Source organism: Urocitellus parryii, chromosome 10 (assembly GCF_045843805.1).
Source record: "Urocitellus parryii isolate mUroPar1 chromosome 10, mUroPar1.hap1, whole genome shotgun sequence".
Classification (NCBI taxonomy): domain Eukaryota; kingdom Metazoa; phylum Chordata; class Mammalia; order Rodentia; family Sciuridae; genus Urocitellus; species Urocitellus parryii.
In genome coordinates, this window is record NC_135540.1 from 108,071,458 (window position 1) to 108,091,563 (window position 20,106).

The following is a 20,106-nucleotide window of genomic DNA, read 5'->3' on the forward strand; positions in this document are numbered from 1 at the left end:
AGTGTCTTGGTATTATCTACCTTTTTGACTGGAGCCATGTGAGAGAATGCGTAGTGGTATCTTATTGTGGTTTAAGTTGACCTTTCTTTAATGACTAATAATGTGGAGAAAATTTTTCCATTTGTAGGTCTTTCACGAAGTCTTTCTTTTCTAGTCTTTTGCCCACTTGTAATTGGGTTGCTTTTTGTCTTTTTAGTGGGTGTTACTATTCTATCTGTATATAAGTTCTTTATCACATATGTGATTTGCGGGTGTTTTTCTAGTTTGCGGTTTGTTTTCTCATTTTCTTAATGGTATTTTTTTTTAATTGCTGGGCTTTGGGTATCATATCTAAAAATTTTTGCCTAATCCAAAGTTAAAAAAAATTTCGCCTGTTTTATTCCAGAAGCTTCATGATTTTCACTCTTACTTTTAAGCCTATGATCTGTTTTGAGTTTTGAGTTAGTTTTAGTGTATGGTTTGAGGTGAAGGTCAGTGCTTTTGTTCATGTTTGCACATTTGGTTTCTAATTGTCCTAGTATAATATATTAAAAAGAACATTCTTTTCCTATTGACTTGTCTTGGCACCTTACATATATTATTTTACTAAAATGTTCTCCCAGACCTGTAAAGTGGCTGAAATTTTCCCAACTTCAAACTAACACACTAAAAGTCCCACAACTAACAGACGTTAGAACCGGGTTAGGAGTTCAGGTCTATCCAATAGATGACCTTATCTTGTATTAAGATTGAGAAACTATTTCCCTGCAGGTACTTGTTTCAATATTAAACTACAAACTTCTTAAGATTACACTTCACTTATTCTCATCTTGCTTATTTAGGACAGTGCTTATTTATTTGAGGATCAGATGTTATGCAACATTCAGATAACTTAAATAGTAATGTATATGCAAAAGAAGTAACAACTCTGTAATCTAGTGGCTTATTTTTTTCTATTATGTTTATGCTTACCATTGACTGACCTAGACTTTTACTGTAAATGAAACACTTTTAGGAAAGCACTACTCACCCCAGCCCCTATTAAAATCTTTCATTCTGCATGAGCATGAACATAAATTTCACTAGGAACCAAGGTGAAATGAGAATGACCTTTCTCATCTTCTTTAAAGGAATAACATAGCATGGAAATCACCTTCAGAAGGTGATAGAAGTACTCCGCTCAAGACTCGGAAGGTCTTTAGTCCTGGTTCTACAGTCTCTTGTTCAGTAATCTTGAGCAAGTCATTGGGTCTCTCTGTGCCATAATTTCCTCACCTGTAAAGCAATAGGTGTGGACCAGTTGTCATCATTGTTCTCCTACCATGATGGACTTTTGTTAAATAAAGTTCTATTATAACATCTGCACATCCCCGGTAACACATTGGTAGTTTCTCTTATTTGCAGACTGCAGTGAGGATCTGTTTCGCTGTCACACAGGCAAATGCCTTAATTATAGCCTCGTGTGTGATGGATATGATGACTGTGGGGATCTGAGCGATGAGCAAAACTGTGGTAAGTAGCATTGTTTCCCTAAAGGTTTTAATTGCAAATCACAGATGTTTATAACCAAGAACCTGTAGCTCACTCTTTGTTAATATGATTAGCAAGTTAAATTATAAAATGTTTGGTTTCTTGTAATTCCTAGAAGGAAGAGTTTTGTTCAATCAATCATGCGTATAAATGTAATACTTTTATATAAATAATCATGCTAAGGAAATGTTAATGAATGGGGTGGAAAGATGGGTAAAAGTTGTTAAAATGATAATGGATTTTCCTCTGTGTTCTATTTCTCCTCTGATTAGAGCCAGTGTCTTATGTTTGGATCCTGAGCTCTTGAGCAAAACTTTATAGACAGATTGCAAATTATTGGATGTGATCAAAGATGCCTCCTGCATTTGATTCCCAAGCGCTACTCCTTGGGTAGAGGCCACTCCTAGGGTTAGGATGACACATTTGTTTCAACCACAAATGCTGATATTCTTATTTTTTAAAGAACCTATCCTTTAAAGAGCCATGTTCAATTCTAAATGCCATCTCATAAATTTAAACCAGCAAAATTATTCTTGCTTATTTACCTTTTCAGCTTTGTACTTTAGAGTTTTTAGGTACCACTTTATTGGTTGACTAAAATAAGAACTTTGAACTAAAGGGCAACCTGAGGTGAGAATGGACAATGAGAAAATGATGTGAGCCAGTGTTCAGTGTTAGAGAATGTTGAAAGGAATATTGGAAAGGGACCAGGAGTATGATCAAAGGAATATCTTGGAGTGATAGGTGTCAGAAATGACTCCATGCTAGGAATGTTGGTAGTTTCTAGGAACATCATCTGACTACCCCCCTCACTGTATTTAATAAGATATGGAAAAACTGGATTGTGAGTGTAGCTCAGTGGGTGAGCACTTGCCTAGCATACATGAGGTCCTGGGTTCGGTTTCTGGCATCACACACACAAATTGAAATATATGTATGTGTACAAAAAATCCCATGAGTGGCTAGATAGATATGGATTGTTTCCTGGGTCTGACTAGAGTTAGACAAAGGGTGAGATTGAATGCATTCTTATGACTTAGAATTGCGTTATACACATCATAGAATCTACAGTTTTGAGGAGCTTTAGAGATCATTTAGTCCAATCCCTCTTTTTTCCAATGAAATAAATGGAAAAATGTGGGAGTGAGGCAGTTCATGTAGTTTGGTGGCTGGATAGGTTAGTGGAGAGGGCCAGAGTAGTTAGTGTGTAAAAAGAAAACTCATCATCTGGAGATAGGAGATCATGACGTGTGTGCCCTGAAGCTGGCAGTTGTTTTCATCTAATGGCTGTAATTATGACCTTCCCTCAGATTGGTCTCTGCCCTGGCTCCCTGTATCTAGTGGACTGTACTTGGATGGCTTTTCTGGTTCCTAACCAAGCATTTCACCTTTTGTATGTTTCTTTTTTTCTCTGCACTATGTCTTCTACGTACTTTCCTTCACTGCTCCAAAATACCCCAATGTCAGGAGTCTATGACAGTGGCTCTATTCATGGAGACTCACAGGCTACTTTCCCATACTGAATCTGCTATTCGTGAATCCACACACATCTTTTAACTTATCTTTAGGTTATACACATCACATTGCAAGGCAGCCCATGAATTCTGCCCTTTGAGAGAGGAAACATCACTTAGTGATCTCTCCCTACGCCCCAGGAATGTGTAGATTGGGACACAGTTTAAATCCAAGTTGAAAAGAATCATGAAAACAATAACATTTTGCATGGCTTACTCAGTAGTTCTTTCAAATATGAGTTGTATATTAAGATAGTCCATATAGGAAACCTAAGCTGAGCATCAGGAGAGATGACATAAGGAGATACTTGCCTTACCAATTTGCCAGGGAGGTAAGTTACAATTCTTAGAGACAAGAGAGACCGTCACAGATACATCCAGTCAGCTCTCTGCATCATGGAGTATAAATCAGAGTGTGGTTTATTTGAGTCAGTATAAAATTCACAAATTGTCCATAAGGAAAGAAAACAAAAGAGGACAACAATAAGAACAGACTCAGGGCCCTGGCAAAGTGGGGCAGAGTAGTAATTCATCTGAGTAGCAGGCACATCTCCCCCACGGTGATGTGTGCAGTAGGGCTCATGGTTGGTGGGAGGTACTATTTTAATTGTGTCAGGCTCATCCTAGAAATATTTCTGAGGTATTGGGGCAGTGGGAATAGATTCTGTTACATTGGAACTGTGAGCCACACAATTCTAAACGTTTTTCATGCTATTTCTGTCTCCATGCATTTTCCTTTCCTCCAGATTGCAATCCTGCAAAGGAGCATCGCTGTGGGGATGGGCGCTGCATTGTGGCTGAGTGGGTGTGTGATGGTGACCATGACTGTGTGGACAAATCCGACGAGGTCAATTGCTGTGAGTACTCTGAGGATTCTCATTTTGCTTACTTTCCACTTCTTGTTCAGTGGGTTTTCAAGGTTGAGGACTATACTTAAGGTTCACTCTCTATACACCATTCCAGGGGAAATATTCTTTCTTTCTTACCTATAGAGGTAGCAATCAAGGAGTGTGATGGCAATAGCATTATAGTGTGTGACTTCACACCTCTCTCTCAAACTTAATGTGACTCATCTGCCAAGCAGGCATCTGTTTTCTTTCTCATTGCTCTGGTCTTCTCTATGTATCTGTAGCCTTGCCAAAGGTAATGCTCTTCCCAGAGACCAGTGGCTCTTGTTTCTGCAAACAACATATAAACAGTTTCACTGTTTATATGAAACTTCCCCATAGAAGCCTCCAAACATGTTTTTGGGGCCATTTATGGGAGAACACGGGAAGAACTGCTAGAAAGAAGAGAGTCTGTAATGTTTATACAGACATAGAAATTGCATGACTGTAATGATCATTTTACAGCCTATTGTGTTTCTGGGTGAATGAAAATTTCAGGTAGCTCTTACACTACTAAACCAGGAACAACAAGTTTTTCCCACCTCCCAGAAAATATACTATCCCTAGCAGGCAAAAATAAAAATGATTGAATTATAGCAATTGTATATTAAAGAGAGCACAGTTGACCTGAGTCAGTGTAATGTAATTCATGCATATTCTAACTAGTTTTAAGATTTTTTTTCACCTTTTGCTTTCTAATAAAAGCAGAAAGAGTTGATATACAGCTGCCCCTTGATATCTGTGGGGCATTGGCTCTAGAACCCTGGATGGGTGCCAAAATTTGTGGATGTTTAAGTCCCTTATATAAATGCTTCAACATTTGCATGTAACCTATGTGTGTCCTCCTATATACTTTGAATAATCACTAGATTACTTATAATACCCAATATAATGTAAATGCTATGCAAATAGTTGTTATACTATATAGATTTTGTTTAAGGAATAAGTACAAGAACAAAAGTCTCTACATGTTCGGTACAGGACAACTTTTTTTCCCTGAGTGTTTTTAATCTGTGGTTGGTTGAATCTGTGAGTAAGGAATCTAGGGATACCATATATGAAATTCAGTATTTAGCTGGCTTATAACTTGAGGCAAAAACATAAATTTGAATAACAGTTTTAATTTGGGCCTAAGAATATTTTGTAAAATGTTTCATGAACAAAGTTGTGCAGCTTTTCCCTGCCCTGAGTTGAATTCGAAGTAAAGTGTCAACTGAGCCCCCTCCTCAGTGAACCAGTGGAGCAGAGTGGGCTGTATGCAGATGATCTGGGGACAGCAAGGACACAACCCAAGGTTCATGGGTTTCTATTGCCCTAATAGATGGTAGGCATTGACGTTAGAAAAACTACAGGAATCACAAGGCTAATGGCTACTGGATCTTCCCTTCAAATATCAGATGTCATCAACAAGTGTGGAAATAAACTATATTGAAAGTTCCTTCACATATTTCATATTGTTGGTAGTATCACCACTACCATTACTGAAAACAACCCCACACTTCCCAAGAAAAAGTGAATTTTTAGCAAGCGCTCTTTAGAGAAGAAGGCAAAATTCTAGAAAGAAAACTGTGCATTCTAAAAAAAAAAATCTTGGCATTTAACAAGCCATTGATTGATCCATCTGTGTACATAGACTACTTCGTTTCTTGGTGATGCCTGATAGGTAGGAATCATGTCTGTGATCTGCAGATTGAAGAATGAATGAATAAGGTGAGTGCTGTTCTCGTCTTTCCTAGCCTGTCACAGCCAGGGCCTGGTGGAGTGCAGGAATGGACAGTGTATCCCCAGCTCTTTCCAGTGCGATGGAGACGAGGACTGCAAGGATGGGAGTGATGAGGAGAACTGTGGTGACAGTGAGTGTGTCCCAGGCCCCTGGGACATTTCTTCATTGGTGGATTTTTCCTTGGGAAGGGAGTAAAATATCTGAAAGTTAACTTAGTGTTTAAGAAGGATTTCCACAGAAATCTTTCATTTTGCCTCAGGGATCCCCATTGCCCTGGGCAATCAGGAAACCTTTCTGTGTTAGAGTGACAGAGGCTGAAAGTCATTTCTCAGGGGGAAGGGACGGGGTGAAATAACATGGTCAGATTCAGCTAGCTGTTCAGAGGGAGAGCCATGATAAAGAAGAAGGTTTAGTGTAGAGCATCCAATTAAACGAGATTAGATTCCAATTAGAAAAAAAAAAAAACTAGCTCCTGAAATTAAATGGAACAGCTTCCTAAAATAACCACGTTAAGTAGAGGCAGTCTAATGTCTCACATTACCAAGCAATAAACTCAAACACCCTTTAAAAAGAGTGCGATATCCATGTGTGAAACTTGAAAAGAAAGAGTAGATCAAATAAGTTGGTTTTTAAATGTGAACATTTCTGTCAGAAAAGAAAATTCCATACTGATTGTTTTAAGTTCTTGCATATGCAAGCCTCTCAGGACAAAGCTCTTAGGAATATCTCAAAGCTTACCCATCACCACGTTGGCTTATAGGATACAGGAATAGCCTAGGTGTTAGGAATGTGGTTGCTGCAGCCCTGGCTTCAAGCCCTGGCTCTACCACTTACTATCTGGTGGTCTTTGGGCTAGTTACTTCATCCTTCTGTGTCTCAGTTTCTGTGTTTCCATACTCCAAATAGTGATAACTACTTTGTAGGGTTGATGTTTAGTGAGAATGGAGTTAAGTGTTGGTCCTTATTGTGTGGTTGCAGCATTTATTGGGCTTTGCATATTCATAATCAGCAAATGAGACTGCACACTGTAGATATACAGATAAGCTAGTTTAATCATAAAGAATATTGGTTATTAGAATAGCTTTAGTGAGGGAGCTTCCAAGGCCTAAAAGGTGAGCTTTGATAACACATGTTTATTACTTGAAAATAATACATAAAGAGAACTTTGTTTTATCAGTTTTAAAATTCAAACAGAAATCCTTTACTAGGCATGAGTTATTGTATGCATATCAACCAAGATCTTACCTTTGGATCAAATTGTTGTTTACATATAATTAAATCATTTCTATGTGATTCTAAATGATCCAAAATAATTTTGGATGCTTCACTATGAAAAAGGCAGGATTTGCAGATTATTTCCTTACATGTGTGAAATGTCAGAAAATCACATTATAAAATGTATAGAAAAAGTCACATTTTAGTACATTTATATTGTTTACTGTAATGGATTCAACTTAAAAAAATGTGCTATCATGCTGCAGTCTGGTTGGGCACAAAATCACGAGCCACTCACAGCCTTGTAGATTCAAACACCCGTTCTTCAATTCCCGAACTCACACTGGCACTCTACACACGTTCTGGGGAAATCCACGTTCTGGGCCAAATCCACTGGGCTCTGCCGGGCTTTTTATCCCAAATACTCTCTGAATCCCAGGAGAACTCAACGGGAGCTCAAGGATCGGTGTGCCTGAGGCAGCAGGATATGCCCTATTCCCAGCAGGGTACACCTTAAACCTGGAACCGTTCTAAACCCAAGGAGCGGGGTACTCCCTAATCCCAGCAGGATACACCCTAAACCTGGATCCGCCCTGGTCCTTGAGCAAGGTCACCTTACATGCAATGTCACTGCAAATGACCAGGGTCATGCCATGTGTCATACCTACTTGACAATGGCCCTCAGCACTATCATAATGCCAATATGGGGGCATCTACTGGGAATTCAGTGGCAAACAAAACTGCTGATAGAGATTACAGACTCCTGGGAGCCATACAGATGCTACAAATAGTTATATAAGTCAGTGTCTAAATGCGAAGTTTGACATGGCCTACACTGGAAAATGTGGTGTGCATGTCCTGGCAGGGGCCCTCATCCAAAGCCTCCCAAGGATGAGATCCTGGAGCTCAGATCTAAAGAACATTGGGTATCCACCAAGAGAAGAGGGACTGGAAAAGCATTTCAGACACACAGCACCAGGTGGCTAAGAGTCCTGAGGTGGGAAGGAGCAAGGCATGTGTAGGGTACAGGGAGAAGGCGACTGTGATCAGAGAGCTGAGGATGGAGGGGCCTTGGACTGCATAAGAGCTGTCATCATGGATTGTAGAATTGTTCTGCTAGATGGCAGGGTGGGGTGGGGGGCAAACAGCCCCCACTACTCACAAGGTCCTATTGAAGAGTTAGGCCTTAAAAACCCTCCAGGCTCTGGCTCTGCCTGCCTGTCTACTCTTCCTCATTTTCCACAGTGGTTGAAGATCCAGTGACTTCATCTTGCACATGTGTAGCTTTTCTGCTTGGAAAACCCTCTTTCCCTCTCATCACAGCGTAGCCCTGTCTACCTAGTAAACTCCTTTGGGAAGCTTCTCCTAGTGCCCTTGTCTGCTTCTGCTGCCCTTTATATAGATCTTTGGTAAAGCAATGGTCATACAGCCATCGTGAAGCTTGGGTTGTGACAGAGGCTGCCATGCTCCTTCACCTTTCAACATGCAGCACCTAGTTTGTCATATACACTTGTCACAGAGTAAGCATTTAATATTTGCTGGAATAATGAATGTGCAATGTCCCAAAATTTGCATAGGAGTTTAAAGCGTATGGAAATTGTTTAGGCTTGCCTTGAGGGGAAAAAAAAAAGTCAACCTGTTAGCTTTAAAAAAATAAACAGTGACATCTCTTTTCTGTATGGCAGTAATATATGACATTGCATAGTAGTGAGCCTGGCAAGGAAAAGGATTCCAGTATAATAAACATTGTCTTAGAATTATAGATAAGATTATAGATACATAACATGATTAATGCTGAAAAGTGCCTTGCAGTGTTTTCCAGATTCCACATGACATTTCTAAAAGTAATTGACCATAATAATGAGGGAGAGATGGAAAGTGAAAGGGCAGTAATTTATTACCTTATCCACTTAATCTACAAATGACCAGGAAATCAACGGGAAGAACAGTTTCCTTTCTACATACCTTAAGGAAAAGCCATTAGGGCAAAGGCTGACATTACTGCTGTCATTCATTTGGAAACAAGAAACCTAAGTCATCTCACTAGGCTGAGGGTGCTCTTCAAGGCCACTGTGATGATGTGGATAACAGCTGCAAAAGACTTACTATGATAGAGCACTCTCATTGTACAGGTGTGGGTTCTCAACTAATACGAGGGAATTTTCCTTAGAGAGGAGACCAGAATTGGGAGTAAATGAGCTTTTCAAGTAATGCCACTGGATATTCAGAATTTCAAGATCTTCATATTGTTTTCTGTCCTTCAAATCACTTGAATTTTATTTTGTAATAAAATACAGACACCCATGTAAAAATAAAACTCTATTTTTTTCCATTAAAAGTAACAACCACCTGTTGTGTTTTTTTTTTCTTATTTTTTTCATTCCTGCAGAATCTTCTTGGAATAGATTATTGTACTTAGTTGCCAGGAAAATGAGTTCAGATAGTACCTGTTTCACATGCGTTCTATATTTTTAGGGAGAAATTGGAAGGAAATTAAAGTTGTGTCATTCCTCGGCTCCACCAGGCATTCTTGACCCTTCAGATCCCAGGGTGAGGAATGCAGAGTCAGTGAAAGCCACTGTGTCTTTCGTTCCTTCACAGGTCAGACTCCATGTCAAGAAGGAGACCAAAGATGCCTCTACAGTTCCTGCCTTGACTCATGTGGTGGAAGCTCTCTGTGTGACCCAGACAGCAGTCTAAGTAACTGCAGTAAGTACAACAGCTGACAGATGCAATCCCGGGGGGGACAGGGCTGCCCCCAGCCTTTTTCTTCTGCATTGACATGAAACTACTGAAATCTGGAATCTCTCCAAGAAAGTATATTTATTTGCTTTTTTCTTCTTATAAAGGTTGTATGTGGTAGCAGAAAGAAACAAAATGGTCTTAATTAACTTAAATCAGAAACAAATGTGTCATTGTGAATGGAGTATAAATCCGCATTGCCTAATATCATTACCGTCACTTTTCAACTTGACATCGACTCCCATATATTATTTCCTTGGCTCCGTAGGCAGGCAGATGTTATCTTTCTTCCTTTTTAAAGCACAGCTTCAAAAATGGAAACTTCAGCCAAGAAGCAAATGGGAAGGACTTCCTTCAAAACAGCCACATAAACTTTGGCAGTCCATCCTTTTTATAAATTTATTCTCACCTTTCCACAAACTTTGGTGACCTCTAATGGTTTTGGAACCATTGTGTTAATTTGTTTCAGTGACAGTGTAATAGTTCCAAATGGCGTAAGCAGGTGGTGCTCTCTAAATGGGTTTCTAGGAGGAGGGATTATTTGGGGGAACACAGAATGGGCAGAAGAAAAGACTGAATGGATTCTCACGGGAGATTTAAATGAATCAAAATCTCCAATGACTGATTTTTTTAGAATTGATTTCTGGCTTCTGGGCCCTGTTTTCTTATTACACTCATTTCCTTCACTTTTGATAATTAAATGTTTGCCTCATCTTCAGCTTGGGCAAGAAGTTGAGAAGCAGTTCAGTCAGCTTTCCTTTGGAAAGACAGAATTTCCTGTTAACACACATCCTCTCAGTTGAGGAAGTCCACAGGCTGATGGGCTCAGGGTCTTGGATCTGCCAAAATTTTCACGTGGCCCCATAGCCGTCAGGGAGTCTCGAGGTGAAACAAGTAGACTGGTAAGGGGCTTGAGGAGGCAGCCAATTAAAAACTCAGAGTGACAGGATTTTTGTTTTCATGAGCACTTACTGACCTACAGAAAGCACAGTCCCAGACCTCCTGACTTCTCACATGTGGGTATGGATTCCTATGTGTTGAGCCAGTTTTCTGTTGTTAATAATACTATACCATAAACTAAGTAAGTAAGTTATTTTGGCTCAACTTTTTGTCTAAGGCTAGAGGGCCACAACTAATGACCTGATGATTTTCTTGCACAGAGAACTAGAGTGGCCTAGGGCTCAGATGGAGAGAGACAGAAGGTTCTTTATTCTTTTATAAAGCTACTTGTACCTGATCATAGGGCTCAACTCTGATGATCTTATCTACTCTTAATCACCTCCCAGTGGCCTCACTTTTATATGTCATTGTTAAGTTTCTACCATCTGGAGATCAAGCTCCAACATGAGTTTCAGAGGGATAAACCACAGCACACTATGATAGAATAGTAGATATTAATCTAGTCTTTGAGAAGACATACACACACTGCTGTTTTAGTCATATATACACACACACACACACACACACACACACACACACACACACATACATATATATCTCATTGTTTCATTTTGCTCATCTCCTAATCTGCTGTGGAACTTTTTCAGAATTATTTCTTTACTTCACCTTCAATTTGGGATGAATAATTTTGAGGAGTGACAGTCATCTCAAAGACATGTTTTATTGTCCAAGTTTTGGGGGTTGTTTGACATGAAATGGCACTTACTATTAGACTCAAAAGAGTAGAAAAGAACATTTAGCGTGGTCAAATTTGGTCGGGGTGTAAATGAATGTGTTGCTTCATTTCTCTATGTTTGAAATACTTCAAAATCTAAAATTTAAAAACATTGTCACCTGTCAGAAAAAGAAGTTACCAGAAGGGCAACTAGATATCTCTGGCTCACGCATTTGAACACTATTTATGATGTATATACCATGTTTCAGGACCCCCATGGGCACTGGCTTGCAATGTGAAGGATGTATTTTTGTCTTCCCACCCATACTACAGTGTTTTTCTCTCCATGTTCAAGTACACTGTTTCCTTAGCCCTTGATGCCTCACCAACTCCCTCACTCACCATATATACTCTTGTCATGTGCTCTGCATATAAATTTAGCAAACATTCAAACATGCCCACTTTGAGTGCCAAGCACTGGGCTAGCCCCCTTGGTCTTTCAATCCTTTTCTTATTAAAAACAGTATTTCTAATTGAGAAGCAAGATATTATTTCTTATCTTTTAAAGAGCCTCAGGATGGGATATATTGTGGTCTGGATATGACATATTCCCATTTGGATATGAAGACTCCTCCAAGAGTCATGTGTTGAAAGCTTGATGCCCCTGCAGCAATGTTCAGAGGTGGGCTTTAGGGAAGGGATTGGATCATGAAGGATCTGACCCCATTAGTGGATTAAGAATTTGAAGGTATTATTGGGAACTATAGGATGTGGGACCTAGTTGAAGGAAGCAGGTCACTGGGGACTCTATCTTGTGCCTGGCCTCTTCTACTCTCTCTTTGCTTCTTGGCAGCCATTATTTGAGCAGTTCTCCTCCAACATACTCTTTCGCCATGATGTTTTTGCCTTAGAGCTGTTGGACCAGGGACTGAGACATCTGAAACCATGAGCCCAAATAGATATTTCTTCCTCTAAGTTGTTTTCCTCAGGTATTTGTCACAGCAATGAAAAGCTGACTACTACAAGATCTATGTGCTTGGTTCTATGTAAAGATGGACATAGGTACTTTCCTCTCAGAAAATCCTCCAATTGGTTCTTGCCATCCCATAAAATATTATAAAACTTTCTAGTGGCCCTTGGAGATCTTCTGGCTGGGACCCAGTAATCAGTATTTCTTAAATTGCCCAGGTGACTTCAGTGCAAAAGAAGGCTAAAACGACTATTTTAGAGACCTATTTGTGAGTAGGCTTGCAGGAGTAAGTGACTTCTCTGAAATCAGACATTTAAATGTTTTCATATTTCTACGTGTGTTTTTCAGTAGAGAACATCCATGGCTTTCCTTACATTCCCCAAAGCACCTACATTTAAAAACAGAATCAAACCTGAAAAGCTCATCTCCAATGAGACAATGTACTAATAGGCTTACTTCTCTTTTTTCGTTGTTGTTGTAGATAGACACAATGCTTTTATTCACTCATTTTCGTGTGGTGTTAAGAATTGAACACAGTGCTAGGCAAGCACTCTACCACTAAGCCACAACCCCGGCCTGGATCCTATTCCTCTTAAAGAACAATTTTTAGCAGCCTGTGTTATCCCATCCAGTCACAGCCCAGCATCATTACCATCTTTGTGCCTTGCTAGGAGGCAAAATGCAAACCTGCCCTTGCCTTAGTGGGTAGGAGCAGACTGCTATTTCTCCTTACTCCATCATTTCCCCCTTGTAGTGTGTAACCCAGGCAGGTGTGGAAACCTGGTAAGAAGACCAACTCCTGGGCATGTCTCTCCCCTTCTTTGTGCCATGTTTACCTTGGCCCTGTGAAGTCAGGTATGGCTGTTGTGCCCCCAGGCATCCTCTCAAGTTACCTATGATGCTTTATCCATCTTTTTTAAAAAAATTGTTTTAATTAGTTACACATGACAGTATAATGATCTTGACATATCATACATTTGAATCAGATGGGGTATAATTTCTCATTTTTCTGAGTGTACAGGTTGCAGAATCACATTGATCATGCAGTCACATATACACATACGGCAATAATAATGTCTATTTTATTCTGTTATCCTTCCATTCCCCCCTTCCCCCTCCCATCACTTCTCTCTACCCAATCTGATGTGACACACTTCTTTTTTTTTCTTTTTCCTCACGTCATCATACATGTATTCTGTATAACAATGAGGGTCTCTTTCCATCTTCCGTGCAATTCCCTTCTCCCTCTCTCTCTCTCTCTGTCTCACCTCTCTTCCCTTTTTAGTGATAACCTTCTTCTCATGCTCTTCCTCAGAGGTAGGGTGCTTGCCTAACATGCTCGATGCCCTGGGTTCCATCCTCAGCACCACATTAAAAAAAAATAAAGATATGTGTCCACCTGCTTTATCCATCTTTACTTCCATGTGTTCACTTGTGCATTTTTTTCCCTTCAAGTTGTGAGGCTCTTATTTAATGTGGAGGCAGAGGAAGAATTGAACAGTTTTGCTTTGAATAACTTTCTACCAATCTATAATTCCATGCCCTCTTTTAAAACTCCATTTAGATGGAACAAATAGCTCAGGGGTGTAGCAAAGAAGTCCAACACCATAATGGCTTAGAACTCAGTCCTTGGGAGCAAAGAGTAGAAAGGAAGAATAACCTCTTTATAAAAGCATTCCCAACTCATAAGTGAAAAATAAATAACTGAATTAGAGTACTATCATTTGGCAACATTGTGAGTTAGTGGGTCAAGGTGTGGAGCATCTGTGGCTGCTCATTTCACAAAGAGAGGAAAATCAGGTATGTTGTGGCTTTCCCTGAAAGAACACCACAGCCGAATATATTCTTGCCAAAGGAATGAAACCTGGTGAATCCTCTGGATTTCTTTGCCAGTGTTCAGGAAATCAAGACATGGGAACACATTTAACCTCATCAGGAACATGTGCTCGAACAAATCCAAACTCTGATACTCTCTCCATAGGTCAAATCCCTGCATATTTAAGTTGTGAAATTATAAAGAAAATCAAAGAGATTTTGAGAAATTTTAAGACACTTAAAAGATAAGACAAGTTAATAAAATTAGGCAAGACTAAACTATAGTACCTGGGAGTGGTGCACACTTATGTAATAATACTGTAAAGAAGAAAAAGGAGGTTAATACCGGGAAACTCATTAGCTACCTTGAAGAGAAAGGAGGTTGAGATAAGATGGAGTATGTGGAAGGTGTTTCTGGGGATCTGTCAAATTTTGATTTCTTGATCTAGGTGATTGTTATAAGGATGCTCACCTTATAATAACTCATCAGATCACTAGAAATAACAATCATAAAGAGAGGTTTAGAGTTTGAGGCAAAGATGAATCTTTAATATTATGTATGCATCTGGTTGTTGAAAAGTGGCATATTTTTACATAGAAGATCATCATTTAATACATGATTTCCAGCAACTTCAGAATCATGACAAGAATTTAACTGGATAGTTAACAATTTCATCATTATGTTAAATTTAACAAATCTTGTTTAAAAATTTGCAAGGTGAAATATAATTAGGACTCCACCAAGACTCCATCAGATTTATTTATCTTTCAATCGATATTTATCAAACCTGAACTATGTTCAGGACACTGTACTAGGCACTTCTTCTAACATGCATTGTAAACAGTTCTGTGATTTTTAAACATTCAGGCATTTGTGATGTGATCTCCCTCTAGTGGCTACTTCAAATCAGGCCCGTGAGTGAGTCTAATGCTTCCAATGCAAAAGTTTATGGATACCATAAATCACAGATTCTGGGGTTGATAGGTATCTTGAGAGTTTAACTTGCTTAGCAATCTGTAAAGAATGCTTCATGAAAGGATAAAACACAAGATCCAATCAACCTTACCACACTCAATAAACATCTCTGGTATAATATATTATCATTACTTAATCCTTTTATCTCCCTTGGCTCTGAAACACTTAAAAGTTACATCTTATCCCAAATCAAAAGTGATGCATTCTCCATGTTATCAAAAGAGAGAAAAAAATCCATGTGATATGTTCTATTAATCATGTAAATGAATACACTGATTAAACATTTAAACCTTGATGAGGCAGTTGAGGAGGAAAAGACGTGTTCAAGAAGGAAAAAGAGAAGCTGCATCAGAAATGTGTGTGAATGGTCTTATTTTTGTCAAATTATAGGTATATTAAAGAAAAAAGTAATGAGGGCTGCAGCTTCTGACTTGTGAGATGCTGGTGATAAACAAGGAGACAATAAAGGCAGGCTGAATTATAGGAACAGTATGGTCCTACTTTGGTGAAAGTAACTCCCAGATCTTAAAGTCTCTAATTGTCTGAGTGTATGTGTATGCATGTGTGTATGAGAAGGGCATGCAAGGACCCAAACTGCCTATTGGCTTTGAGGATTGGTGAAGAAGAAGGAGAGTGGGGGAGGTGATGATTGACTCTTTTTTTCTTTTAATGCATTTTGAATGTTTTTATTGTTACAAGGAACAAGTGGTTTTTTAAAAATCTGAAAATGAAATACTTACATGTTACCCCCTTTCTTAGCTTGGATTGATATAACAAATTTCCATAGACTATAGGCAACAAACATTTATACCTCACAGTCCTGGAGGCTGAAGTCTGAGACAAGGTCAGATTCTAGTGAGGCCTCTCTTCTGGGTTGCAGATGATAACCTCTCACCATGTCCGCATGTTGGAGAAAGAGGACAAGAGACTCTGGGGTCCCTTTCATAGGGATACTTCTTCTGTTCATGGAGGCTCTGACCCACCTCCTAATGCCATCATATTGGGAATTAAGATTTCAACACATGTGCTTTGGGGGACACACAGATGTTGAGTCCATAATGCCTTCACCAATCAAAAAAAGGGTTACTAGGAATCAGCCCCACAGTCCCTTGCTCTCCTCCTCTTTCCACCCTATACTCCTCTTCAAGGTAATGCCAGCTTCACAGTGTTGTATCTTTCTCAGAAAACTCTTGTACTTTGTCCCCAGTGTTTTCAATCTGACCCATGTCATGATCCTTATAAAAATAATATCAGTGGAACCCTTGATTCTTTAAATTAAAAAAATCATCCTGGAGCTGTTTTGGCATTTCACCTCAGTCCCTCTTGCTAATCTATTTGCATGCATACCACTTTTTAGTTGAATAATTAAATTCAATTTGAATAATTACTCTTAATAAGACGTGAAGTCTTCAGCCTGCCAGGGCTAATTTTACAAAGACACTCCCTTGATTACCTCTCTTGCCTTGGAAAATGTGGCACCTTTGCTGTGAACACTGAGGGGACAGGAAACCTCTCTACTGCATTCCCCCAAACCTGCCCCAAACCATTTATCCTTGAAAGCTTCTTGAGTTACTCTTGCTCTTTGAATCCCTTTGGGCTCATTGTTTTTTTTTTTTCATAACCACTGTCTTAGTAAGCTTAGGCTGCCATGACAAAATTCCAGAGGCCAGGTGGTGTGAACAACAAACATTCGTGTCTTATAGTTCTGGAGGCTGAAAGTCCAAGATCAAGATACTGGCAGATCTGGTCTCTGGTGAGGGCCTGCTTCCTGGTTTGCAGATGGCAGCCTTCTTGCTTATATCCTCACTTGATAGAGAGCAACAGTTCTAGTTTCTTCCTCTTCTTATGAGAACACTAATCCCATCATGGTGTTCTACCTTCATTCAGACATCATCTAAACCCAATTGCCTCCCCCGAGGCCCCCCTAATACTGTTACATGGAGGGTTAGGCTTTCAACATGTGAATTTAGACACGAGGGAGACACAAGCATTCAGTCTATGACAAACTATCGTAGCCTGTACACATCACTCTGCAGCTACCAGCACATGTGTCCTTTTTCCTATGAAGTTTGTGGAATTCCTAAATGTTCAGGACATTATTTATCATTATTTTTGTATTTATAGTACCTCAAATCGTTCCTGACACCTTTTACCTCCTGTTGTCTATCCTCCTTTCTGATACTGTACTAGATACTGTCTCTGAGATCAAAAGATAAAGTCTTATTTCTCAAATATCTCAGAATTGCATGGGAGAGGAAGTTAAATACAGAGTAAAGCAGAGTGCAATGCTGTTTGACAGGAACATGCCTAAGATGTTGTGGCACTCAGAAGAGACTCATTCTGGGAGTAGGAGAGGAGGAGTGGTTGGCCAGGAAGGCTTAGAAGAGGTGTTTGTTTTGTGTTTTCCAAGCCAAGGAGGAGTTAGCACAGTGGGGAGGATGGAAGAGGATCATTCCAGACAGCAGATGCCATATGCACATGGTAGCTAGAAGCATGACCCCATCTGAGGGGATGATTGCAGTATGTCAAGGAAGGAATGGAACAAACAGTATGTGCATACACATGCAAATCTTAAAATACCAGTGTCATAGGGGAACAGAGTTCACTGCAGCAGAGGTCTGTTGGTGGTGCAATAGAGATCTGTTTCCATAGGCTGGAAAACTAGGCTGCAGCTGAAGAGTGAAATAACCTTGGGTTCTAAGCTAAAGTGTTGGATTTTTTTTTCCTGGTTGGCAAGAAGAATCCAACACATCTCAGCCTCCTCTTGCCCTGAAAAGTTGTAGCCTTTTATTTACATTTGATGATCAACAATAAAGTACGCAGACAGAAGTTGTCTTAATTGCCTAATCAAACTCATAGATTTTTTTTTTAATGACTGTGAAGATAATGGGGACCGTTCTATTTTAGAAGAAATGAAAAATAAATCAGAAGGTGAACTGGAGTGAATAAAAAGAATCATAGAGTCATATTCAGATGAGTCAAATCAAGGAGAAAAATGAGACACTTTCTAATACGTACGTGCCTGGCTCTGTCCTAGCTACAAAGGCAGAAACCCTCCTTGGTTCACCATGGTGCTTCATTAACTGACTTATTTATTTTTTGATATCTGCAGAAAAAATGTCATATACTACTTGCATTCTTATCTTTACTACTCTAAAGAAAGAGTAAAATAGACTTAAATAAACTTAAATTTGTTAAGTTTAAAGGAGTTGCTTTAACAAGTAAAATCTAAAAACTACTATTTGTATGTGTTTTTTTGTTGTTGTTGTTAGGTCAGTGTGAACCCATTACCCTGGAACTCTGCATGAATTTGCCCTACAACCATACAAATTATCCAAATTATCTTGGCCACCAGACTCAAAAGGAAGCATCTATCAGCTGGGAGTCCTCGCTCTTTCCAGCACTGGTTCAAACGAACTGTTACAAATACCTCATGTTCTTTGCTTGTACCATTTTGGTACCAAAGTGTGATGTGAACACAGGCCAGCGCATCCCCCCCTGCAGGTAATATGATGGGGTCTTCAATAAGTATCCTAATTTTATTTCCAGAAGATCTAACAGAAAGAAGATGTCAAGTTCAGACAAAATAAATATCGATAAAAGTCTCTGGATTTAACAAATGATATATTTAAAAAGTAAAGTAGTAGGAATGGTAAAATGAGTATGTGAGTAAGAATCCATGACTCTAGAGAAGTCAGGGAAGTGAGGAGGTTGTGCACTGCCTTTGATGATAGGTCATGCGCTTGAATGAAAAAAAAATCACACACATTTCATTGGAATGGGTCAAAAAGCATTTTTAAAAACTGTAGTTAGCAGAGAAAGGAGGCATGTGTGTCTCTTTTCTCTGCTAACATTGATGTGTTTAAAATGCTGCATTCTGATAACACTCAAAAATGAGAGATATTACACAGGGAGACAGAACACCAGCCTCACAGCTTGGATGGGGATGGACATCACTGACATTTTTCTGCTTCTCTGAATGAAGTAAAGTAAGGGACAGAAACTGAGAGTGTGGCTTGAACTTTGTGCATGAGTGATTACCTAGAGATCAGAAGTATTTCTCTGGAGTGCACTGTTTGCATTCAAGTTCTAGATCCCTAGCTGGAGTGGAGCCTTAAGGCAAATTCTACAGGCTCTCTGCCTCAGTTCCTTTACCTGGTAAAATACTAAGGTAATGGGTTGGGTTGTTGTGAGATTAAATGAAAATGCATAAACAGAAAGTCCTCTGATGGGTTGTGAGCCCTGTGATGAGATAGCTATGATGATAGCACAGGAGCACAGTTGCTTAGTGAAGGTGTTGTTCGTCCTCCATGCCATGGGTTAGAGATTGTAGTACAAGAATGTGCCCATACAAGATGACTATCACAGTCAGTGCTGTTTCCCATTAAGGGTGACTATGCAGATGTGCTTGCCAAAACATGAGTGGTAACTACACAAACCATATGTTAGGATCAGAAGTCACTTAGAACTTCAAGAAAAAGCAATAATATCAATATAGTAGACAGATGGGAAAACCATAAATTAAATACTGAATACCAAATGGATGACAAAATAAGGCCATCTATGGAGTCAGAACAGGAAACAATAAAATTACAAAATGACTTGGGGTACTTGTTAAATCATACAAAATGAGGAGTGTAAAAATATCAGCTTGTGCAAAAATAATTCTGAAAATTTCCATCAAATTGTCTTTTCAAGTATCACCAATAGAATAGATAACAACTTTATATTGAAAAGCCATTTTTGTAAATCTCATTCTACTTTTGCTAAGTAAGGTCAATGGTGATAGTGAATAATTATTTTTAATAGTACCTCACATAGTCTTTGATTTTTTTTAAAAGGTACATAAAATTTTTTCTAAATGTAACATTCTTTGCTATGAATATAAATCACCTCCATATGTAATTTTATAATTTCAGGGTTTGAATTTCAAATTACAATGACTAAGATGAGACTGGTTCTGAGGAATTACTCAGTTAACATTTTGGTGAACTTCTTCTGAATGTTTTTATTCTGTTTCTTAGATTTTACTCATATATCTTTCATCTTCAGTGGCTAGCAGCATAAATTTTATATTTTGATATTTGTTTATAAAATTTTAAATATTATGACAAGAGAATATGCTAAGAAGTTCATGAGC

The 20,106-nt window shown here is 39.0% G+C and overlaps 1 protein-coding gene across 1 annotated transcript in view; it reads left to right on the top strand.

The window, feature by feature from the left end:
* The window catches only part of Corin (corin, serine peptidase), a 126,813-nt gene that overhangs the window by 98,023 nt on the left and 8,684 nt on the right, over positions 1 to 20,106 (top strand). Inside the window, 4 exon segments of the mRNA XM_077803427.1 lie at positions 1,384 to 1,491; positions 5,647 to 5,763; positions 9,450 to 9,557; positions 18,239 to 18,470. Coding sequence (XP_077659553.1) covers positions 1,384 to 1,491; positions 5,647 to 5,763; positions 9,450 to 9,557; positions 18,239 to 18,470 — 565 coding nt within the window.